The 10,033-nt window shown below is 42.3% G+C and overlaps 1 protein-coding gene across 3 annotated transcripts in view; it reads left to right on the top strand.

The window, feature by feature from the left end:
* The window catches only part of STIM2 (stromal interaction molecule 2), a 77,103-nt gene continuing 67,070 nt past the window's right edge, over nucleotides 1–10,033 (top strand). For 2 of the 3 annotated variants that reach the window (XM_049795296.1, XM_049795306.1), the window contains exon 1: nucleotides 1–247. In XM_049795296.1, coding sequence (XP_049651253.1) covers nucleotides 28–247 — 220 coding nt within the window. In that variant the 5' untranslated portion in view covers nucleotides 1–27. The remainder of the gene's footprint in view (nucleotides 248–10,033) is intronic. The other variant, XM_049795315.1, reaches the window with a different exon arrangement.

Genomic DNA, 10,033 nt, shown 5'->3' with positions numbered 1-10,033 from the left:
CCTTCCCTCGCTGCAGCGGCGGTACCGATGAGGGGGCTCCGAGCGCCCGGCCGGCGGCCGGCGGCCACCCCGGTGCCGACCTGCCTGCTTCTGCTGGGGCTGCTCCTGTCCGCTCCCGCCGTCGCCGCCGCCGGCACCGCCGCCGGCGGGCGATGCGAGCTGGAGGCTGCGGACGCTGGCGGTGGCCGGCGGGGAGGACGGGGAGGCGCCAGCGCCTCTGCGGCGGAGACGGCGGCGGTTGTGACAGGTAACGGCTCCCGCGCGTGCCGCCGGCGGGGCGGGGGGAGCATCCCGCCGGCGGGGCGGGGCGGGCGGGCGGACGGACGGACGGACGCCTGCCTTCCTGCCGGGGCCCTGCCCCGCCCGGCGGGCTCCGCGGTGCTCCGGGGCGCCTCTGAGCCGCCTCTCCCGGCCGCGGGGCCGGCCACGATGCGGCTCTGCAGAGGGCGCCGGTCCGGTCCGCAGGGGGTCCGGCTGCGGCGGCGGCACTGCGGTACTGCCCCGGTGGGGGCCGGCCGGCCGCGCTGCCCCTCCCCGGGAAGGCGCCCGCCGCAGGATGCGTGCAGGATCCTGTTGAATAGCGATATTGTTGAGACCCGGAGCCGCCGCTTCCGCGTCGGCTCCCGCGGTGCCGCCCGTGCGGGCGGGTGTCTCGGGCGCCGCCAGCCGCCTGCCGCGGCCCGGCCCCGGCCCTCCGCCGCCCCGGCGCCCGCTGCCGCGCCCGCGGGGCGGGCGGCTTCCAGGCGAAGATGCTGGACGGCCACCCGGCGGGCCCGGGGGGCTGCAGCGGGCCCCGGGGCAGGAGGGGAGGTGACCCGCCCCAGCGGAGTCGCGGGTCCTGCCGTGTCGCGGCACGGCTGGCTGCATCGCCGCCCAGGAGCCCGGCCGGGGCTGCGAAGACAAAGATGTCCCTCCCGAGCTCTCGGCGGGTGGGGGGGGGGGGCGGGGAGAGGGTGTGGGGGGGGTGTTTTAGGTCTCCAGAACAGTGCGGAAAGCCTTTTTTTGCCTTCGCTTAGTTTTTGGGGTTTTTTTTGTTTTTTTTTTTTTTTTTTTAAAATGAATGTATTCATACAGCCGTACATATGGCAGATGGTAATGCCTGCAGTTATAAAGAGCAGTTGCACCGAAACGTTTAAAATCATCTCATTTCAGCAGGCTCTGAACTGTTTATACACATTCCGGATCTATCCTGTAATGAGCAGTAGGAAGCTTTACGGTCTTTAGACTGTTCACTTAGGAAAATGGGATTTCTATCTCGGGAGATACTCAGAAACATTTAGAAGTTTGTCATGTCTCACAATGTGCTTTTCAAAAAGCTCTCGAGTTGGAGGGACGAGTGGGGAAGGTGGAAGAAAGAAGAAAAAAAACCCGTACCCCTTCTGAATCAGAGTAGCGTGCGTTTCCTATCAGAGAAGAACTTCTGATGTTCTTTGGACTAGTATTGACATCCTGAGCTAAAATTACTGAACTTCAGTGGATGAAACACACATGGGTTTCTTCTCAACGTAGCACTTTAAAAAACATGAGTTTTAATTATAGTTAATAAAACTTCAACAGTATTCCTGAAATAACTCTGAGATGGAGATGCAAGGCTATGTGATCTAGCAACCTCGTTTGAGGACACAGCATTTCTGAAATCTAAATTGTCCAATCTGTTGGCTTGCCGTATAAACTAAGGAAGTTGGAACATCCGCAGTCTGTGAAGCAGCAGTTGTACCTCCCAAGGGTGTTGTGAAAATGCTGTATTGGAAAAGCTTTTTTTTTTTTTTTTTTTTAAGACCATAATTAATCTGGTTGTAGGTGGTATTAAACGGTTCTTGCTATGTATAGTGCTGATTCTGTCTACGTTTCAGGCTTAATAAATTTTGATGTGTCAGCCCATATGGAAAAAATATTTTTTTATATATTTAGGGACTGTAGAAGTATTGAGATGCTTGTCAGCTCTTGTGGTGTGTTCCTCGCCTCCCCCAACCTTCCCCCCTACCCCCCCCCCCCGGCAGTGAATCTGGTAAAATATATTTATTTGAGAAATTGAACATGTTATAAGTGGATTTACTGAGTTACATGACAGTTAAGTCTGGAAAATACATATGGTTAAGAGCCATCTTAGAATCAGTTTTAATCTTCAGGAGGTTTTCAACATAGTTCTATGTTCTTCCACTTGATAAATATGGTGATTCAGTTGACCACGTAAGTTGATTGCCTGTCTGGTAACTAACACAAATAGTTTTAAGTTACTCTGTGCAAAGCTGGAAGAACTCTTGAAGGTTGGGAGAAAACCAGATGACATGTTCAGGGGGTGATTTTAGTTATATTAGCCATCCTTCTTTCCTTCAAAGATAAAACTTGCAGATGTGCCATCAAGTTAGGAGTGATTGCCAACACTTGTCTGCAGAAGAATAAAATAAACTTTTAGTTCAGTTGTTTTGATAGGTTTGAGTTGTGCAATCCATAAGATAAAAAGCTGCTAGGTATAACGTGCTGTGCTAGGAAGAGGCTATCAGATGCTCAAATAGGGGTTTATGGGCAGTACAGCTGTAGGAAGTAATCCAGGAGTCCTAGTCACAGATTGATCTGAATAAGAAACATTATGCAACTGGCAAAAGTGGGTGTTAGTTGCTGGCTGGGGTAAAACCACGACAGTTATCCTTGGATATGTTGATCCAGTTTCAATTAAAGACGACTTTTTTTTTTTATTGCACTTTTGCATCTAGTCTTGAGTATTAAACAATCCAGAACATACAGAAGAAAGTAGCAATGTGGATTGAGAGGCTCAGAACCTATGACAGATGCAAAAAAAATACTAATGTATTGCTTTATTTTGGGGGGTGGAAAAGGCTGTGGGAGGGGTGTATATGTAAGAAATAGTTCACAGGAGGATATAGTTTTTTTGTTTTTTGTTTTTTTTCTAAACTTCTTCCATTTTCTCTGTGGTTAAGGTGTAGGTTAAGAGGAAGTAAATTGGAGTGTGCAAGATTTGGGTTAATTATAGGCTGGAAAATTTTTACCTATAACAGTCAAATAACATAGATCGTTCAAAAAATTCCCATCATTGGAGGTTTTTACTGGGTTAGAGAAGAAGCTGGCAGAGATAATATAGGCACTTGACAGAAAAGAGATGTATGACGAATTTTAGGACTGCGAAAGAGCCTAAGATTCTACTCCTGCCATATTTCATCAGATATTCAGGGATTTACTTAATTGTTTATATGAATTATCATTGCTGTTGTCTTCCTGTGTATCTGTACCTTTTTAATGGTAATTTATAAATGACAGCTGTATATGTAACATCTGATACTGTGCTGAAGGTATTTATTCACGGTTATGAAAATCAGATGAACAAAACTGTGTTTCCACTGGATGGAACACCATGAGGCTATTTTCTATTCATTCTGGCTTTGCTTGTTCACTACTTAATTTGGTAGAAAGTTTTAAGGAACCTTCTGTTCTGAGCCTGAAGATAACACTGGGTTTTCACATTCAGTTTATTGATTGACTTTTAATTAAGTTGCTTTGTAATTCTGGATAATTGTGGATTCCTTTCTTGTTTAAAAGTCTAAATTTAATCCACGGTCATGGATTAATTTGGCTGCCTTCCAGGTGAGACGGAGAACCTGGACCTGTATTTGGCTAATAAATTTCTCTCAAATAATGGCTTATAATGTTGTGCTAGACCATTTTTAACTACAGCATTACATTGTATTTACTGAAGAAACAATGGGCAACATAATGTAACCTTTTCCTGAAGGTAATTCAAAGATTTTTTTCTTTTAATTGAGTTTTCATTCTGGAACTTATCCATCATCTTAACACTCTAAGCTCTTCAAATTAATCAGACTTCGGCATTTGAGAAGCAAGGGTCTCTAGAAAACGTGGTTTTAGCTGCAACTTCGATTGGTTTCTAAGCCGTTCTAATGTGGGTGGCTGTTGAAGGGTGTCTTTCTTTGGAGCTGACCCCAGCAGGCCATGCAAGCAATATTGTTAGCACAAGAGAGCTAGTGGGAGTCGGCATGCTCATCCCAGTACTCACAAGGAGGGAGGGAGAGTTCCTGTTCCCTTTCTATTTTGTACCCTGCTTGCCCGCAGCATTGTGATGAGCACTGTCTGTTGCTTTCGCTTGCAGGAATGTGAAAAGAAATGCAGGCAACAGAAGAACCGATGGATTTCTTACCAGACTCTCTCCTGATATGCTTTAAGCCCTAGCACCAGTACAAAGAAGAGGGAGGATGGGACCGTGCAGGTGGAGTCAGCAGTGGGGAAGAAGGGTGGTCTGCCTCATGTGACGGCAGTGAGTGATGGTCTGAGTGTAGCTGGCTGTAGAATTGCATCACTAAGGTGACTGTGAAACTGTGTTAGTGGCCTTTTTGGGCTTCAATAATCCATTTGAAAGTTGGTGGTTGTGTGTGAGACTTCACATGTGGAGGACTAATACAAAGAATGGAGGGATTTTGGTCATGGTAGCAAAATGATTTTTGCATGATTATTTTGGCATGCACAGGTCTTAAAAGGTTGTGAGCTGGGAGACTTCTGACACTTCCCTAGCAAACTGCTTTTTAAGGCTAGTAGATTTCTCTAGTGGTGAAAACAGCATTATAGGCTTTTCTTCTATTCCATTACATCTATTAGTCTCTAGTTAAGCTCTTGATGATCTGGTCTTACCATTTCTCTTGGGAGGACAGAAATTTCAAGTCCTTTCTCCACTAAAGGATGTCAACTTCAAGCTGTCATTTACTTTCTGATAGCATCTCAATGCAGTCATCTGTCCCTGAAATCGAGTTAGTTTCTGCTCTGTTCCCAGTTGCGTTAGGTTTTTAATTTCTTAGCATATTCTTTATTTTTAGTGATAAAGAATAGGAGAAACCCAGCAATAGGGGAAATCCAGCAAAGAAACCTTGTGCAACATGGTTTCTGAGTTTCCATAGCCCAATCAACAGTTGGTGAATTGTCATAACTACTAGATATACTAACTAAAAAAAGCTGTAATTGGCTGAATTTGTAGAGGTTTTTGAAACAAATATTAAAACCCAATCAACCAGGAAAAATCTTGTCCTTTAGGTAGCTGAGTGGCATTGGAATCCCACTTGGAGATAAGATCCCAAGCACTTGTAACTTGGTTTGCCCATAGCCGAGTATATTTGCCTGACAGCCTTCCAGTGTTTTCATTGTAACTCTTCAGTGCTTCTCCTGGTGGGTTTCTGTGCTTTGTGGTATCCTGTGAGCTTTTTTGCCTTGACCATCAGCTTCACCTCTTCTGAAGATTTCCCTGGTCTCAGTGTTGGGAATTAGCCAGGTTATTTAGCTGGTATTTTCCTTTTCTTGTCTTACAGTAGCAGTCTGTAGCAGACCCTCTTGTAAAACTCCTCAGTGTCCCTCCCTGAAATTTTTTTACTTGGTGTCATCCCTCCATCAGCAGGTTTTTGTGTTGACCTTTCAGCTGTAAGCTTTCTGAAGACAGCTCTGCTTTTCTGGGGACCTCCTACCAGATTCTGGCTAGCTGCTCCTACGCAGCTTGGGCATGACTCATTTTCTTCTACCTAACCTCAGTGATACTGATCTGTTATAACTAGGTTGAGCTGCGATGTATTTGTCGAAGGAGGACTGGACCCAATGACTGAAGCAGCTGGTCTTGATAAGATTTCCCATGATGATACTATCACTATGAAAAACACCTAAAAATGTAGTTTCCTTTTTCTGAAGTTTGTATGAAGTAAGCAATTTGATACCCTTTTAATTGATTTTAAGCTTGTGTGCTGTAGCTTGTATGTCCTTTTTGTATTTAATATCTGTTCTCAATCAGCATCGAGGGAGAGGAATGTATTGCAAGGAGCTGTGATACTGTGGGAAAGCTAGGAAAATTACTTTGGGTTTTTTTTTTTGGTTTGTAATTTTTAATGCTTTCTCAAAAACTCCTCGGAAGTCAAAAGTGTATTATTTTACATAAGAATTGACTCTAATTTACTGCAGAAGTCCTGATGTATGAGGAGACTTCATTGGGATTAGCCTGTTACATCCTATCTGTGAAACTGGCTTTTTAAGATACAGAAACTTGAGATGTTTAACTTGACCACATATGGTAAGTGTTAAGAGTAAATAACCACTATGCATGTTGTCCTAAAATAAGCACATATGCATTTTACAAACCAAGGTGAGTTTCAAGTTATTACATGAGTTAAGTGTTATTCTGCCTTTGGATACTACTAAGTCTCCTGTTACTATGGAAACTATCTTTGCATATCTAAAAGGGGGAGGGGGTGAATAAAATGATAATGTGTTCTTAAAATTTAGCATCAGCATAAACAGAATGTGATGATTGTCTGGGTACTATGAAATTTGCATTTGTTTCCTTGCTTTCTGTGAGCATTTCAAACTCAACCAAAGAGAGTTTATTACTATATTTCATGTGTTGTTTTTTTTTTAATCCCCCTTTTTTTGCTTCTTCTGGACCTTGAATTTTTCAGAGACCTGTTAGAGGAATCTTTAAATCTGTATAATGAGAAGTACTCCAGAATTTTAAGTAAAATCTGTCTTGAAAATTGAAGATAATGCGCTTGTCAGAACAGTTAAGAATTTGAGTTAACAGCACGCAACAGAATTTGAATTAACATTTAAGAACCACTGACCTTTTAAATCTTATTCCTGTTGTCTCTAGCAAAGATTTTTAGGCATATCAGGAGAAAATTTCCTCTCTATGGAGATAGTGTTATACTACTGCAGGTAAATCTTGCTTCTCCCGTGATTCCTGGATGCAGAGGTGGGAGGGAACCCATCACTGACTACTGCAGCTTGTATAACAAGCCACTAGCAGCACTGAAGAAACTAGTGTAAATTGGAATGGTTGTTGAGGCTACTTGGATTGTGTGAAGCTTTAACTTTTGAAGTAGCTCAGAATTTATAGGAATGCAAAGATAGCTTTCATCCTTTTACTCTAGGCAATGCTTTCTGTTTCCTACCTTTTCTTCTGCATCATGAAGCATTTTAAAACTGTCAGCAGCCCAGCCCCCTGGTACTGTCTCCAGTTAAAATTTTAATACCCGATTCTTATTTTTCTGGTGTACTTTGTTTCTGTGGTTATTGTTCATTTGTAAGAAATTGCGCTCAGCTTCTAAAACTGAGGTGAGCAATACACAGTGGTTTATCTGAACCTATTTAAAGCTGTGTTTAAAAGCAAGCAAATCTTGTGGTAGAGTATTAAACAAGTTTTTGCTGAATAAAAATTTGGTGAAGACATTTTGGATTTCTAAGCTCTGTGTAGTTTCTCCTTAAAACGGGAAACTTTCCATACATGAAGGTGTGGCATGAATACTCTTTCTTGCTTTGTGGTTTAGAATAAATGAATGGCTTAGTTGTATGTAATTATTTTTCTCAGTTTCATCAGGTGCTGTGTGAACTGAATTAGTTAAAATCAAGAGTTCTCTGCAAGTTATGTTATTTAGAAAGAAAATTTTCATGCAAACATTATTTTATTCTTAATAGTAAATATTGCCTATAGGCTCCCATCGAGATTGGTCATCAATAACTCCTGAATGTTTCTTGCTGGGTTTTTTTTCTCTATGTGTAGCATTTGATGAATGAGTGGATGGCTCAATAAGTGTTTTTTTTTAAAAATATATTTACTCTGTTTACATGTAGAAATATGTTCAGTGAGCATTGCTAGGAAATTGTGAACACAACTTTTGTCAATCTGCTGAATCTTTTTTTGTTGTTGTTCCAGCCACAGGATTTTACTTGAAATTCATTCCTCCCACCTGCAGTAAGCAAGTGAATTTTCTGTTTGTATGCCTAGATTTAAAGCAAGTAAAAAGAATAAGTCTTAACGTTGTTTTTCTAGTTACAGTCTGGAAATGACAAGCTTGATTAGTTTTCCTCAATTTGAAATGCTACCCAGTATTTATTTGCAGAACAACAAGCAAGAAATATTATACCGTTAACAAATAAACAAAACCACCCAAACCATGTGGTCAGTGATGATGTTGAAACAAATGTGAAAGTTAATTATTCTGCATAGGAGACTTCCTTCTACTGTAGTTTTAATTCTAGATTGCTATATATAGAAGGTTGAAAGGTAGCTTCTTGCTGTAACATTGTATGCCTATATGAAAAATACTGGTGGCTTAACTTATTTTCATTGCCTAAAGACATAAAAATTATTTTGAAGTGAAAATGAAGTTACTTTTTTTTAGTGCTAAGTATTGTTTACTGTTTTGCTAAATAAGAAAATTAGACTATAATATCATATAGCTCCAATACTCATGATGTGGCAGGAAGGAAAAATATATTTATATCCTTTCCTACTTGCGATTTTTAGTTGTAAATGATAGGTATCAAGACAGCTCTGTCTTCCCCAGGGTATGTTTTTAATTTTACTTTGTAAGGCTTAACTTTGCCAGTACTTTTTTGGAGCATGGCTGCCTCAATCTCTTCTCTCCTACCTGGTTCACGTTCCCTGAATATATCTACTGAAACACTGCTGTAACAGCTGTAGAGGGTATTGTAGTTACTTTGGAAACAGCGCAGTAATATGTCAGTCTAAAGTACAGATAAGAGACAATGAAATGAATTCCATTGACTTCAGTGTATGAACCTGTATTACATATTCACTGGGATTTCAAAGAATCTTATCATAGAATGGTTTGGGTTGGAATGGACCTTAAAAGACCATCCAGTTCCACCCCCCCTGCCATGGGCAGGGACACCTTCCACCAGAGCAGGTTGCTCAAAGCCCCATCCAACCTGGCCTTGAACACTGCCAGGGATGGGGCATCCACAGCCTCTCTGGGCAACCTGTTCCAGTGCCTCACCACCCTCACAGGGAAGAACTTCTTCCTTACATCTAATCTAAATCTACCCTCTTTCAGTTTAAAGCCATTGCCCCTTGTCCTATCACTACACGCCCTTGTAAAAAGTCCCTCCCCAGCTTTCTTGCAGGCCCCCTTTAGGTACTGGAAGGCTGCTGTAAGGTCTCCCCAGAGCCTTCTCTTCTCCAGAACAACCCCAACTCTCTCAGCCTGTCTTCATAGGAGAGGTGCTCCAGCCCTCACTGATCATCTTGGTGGCCCTCTTCTGGACTCGCTCCAACAGCTCCATGACCCATTTCATTCTAAGACTGCATGTTAAGTAAATTGGTATTTTGGTTTTGGTCTTATGAAATTGCACTCCTGATAATTGGTCTTACTGTGGTTGTGTTGCAGGCAGCAATATGAGACCTACGAGAACTGCAGCTCTGCAGTCTTTGAAGGATGTTGCTTTGTTATTGATTTAAACTGACCTTGGTGTAGGGCGTTTCTGCAGAAAGGGCTGTTCCTCCTTTGTGCTTGTTGCTTTCTTTACCTCCCTGCTCATTCTATATGTTCCAGCTGCTGCCTTAACATTATTGTGGCTGGAGATGAGCTAGTTTGGGGAAATTGATTGAGCTGGAAGTTGGTATTAATTTTTTTTCAGCAGTATCAGGTCCTTGCTTCAGTTCAGTGCACAGCTGCACAGTGGCATCTGTGAGAAGATAACAGTATTGGAGGAAGGTAGTATTAACCATTTCAGTAGAAGCCCACGCATGATGCCAAATAAATAGTGATTGAAAAAGGTGGGTAAGTGAGATTTAGCTGCTCGCAAAAAGCAGCGTTTTACACAGATGTTACCAACTGTGAAGTTGGAAAATGACATTCAAAATTGGTAAGGAAATACTTCAGCAATCCATAGAATTGCAGAGGGAGACTTCAGTACAGCCAAGATTTTAGTAGGGCTTCTTAAGGAGATTAGTTATTGTAGATGATAGTAACTTAGCTTATAGAAAAATCCATGTTTTGGAATGAAACCTTTGTTCTGGGAGTTAATTTGGTTTTTACCAGTTGATTTATTATAAGAGAGTGTTCATGTCTCAAAACTAAAATCACTTGCCTGGCATAACTATTTACTTCTATAAAGCAAAACTTATGAAATGTGATTTTATTAATACAGGATAATGAAGACATGTCCCATTCTGATTCAGCTGTAGATGTTTGAAAGAAAAAAAACCCATCTACCTGAGCTGTAAATGCAT

Source organism: Accipiter gentilis, chromosome 3 (genome assembly GCF_929443795.1).
Source record: "Accipiter gentilis chromosome 3, bAccGen1.1, whole genome shotgun sequence".
Taxonomy (NCBI): domain Eukaryota; kingdom Metazoa; phylum Chordata; class Aves; order Accipitriformes; family Accipitridae; genus Astur; species Astur gentilis.
The sequence above is the reverse complement of the archived record's forward strand: the minus strand, read 5'-3'. Positions and strand labels throughout refer to the sequence as shown.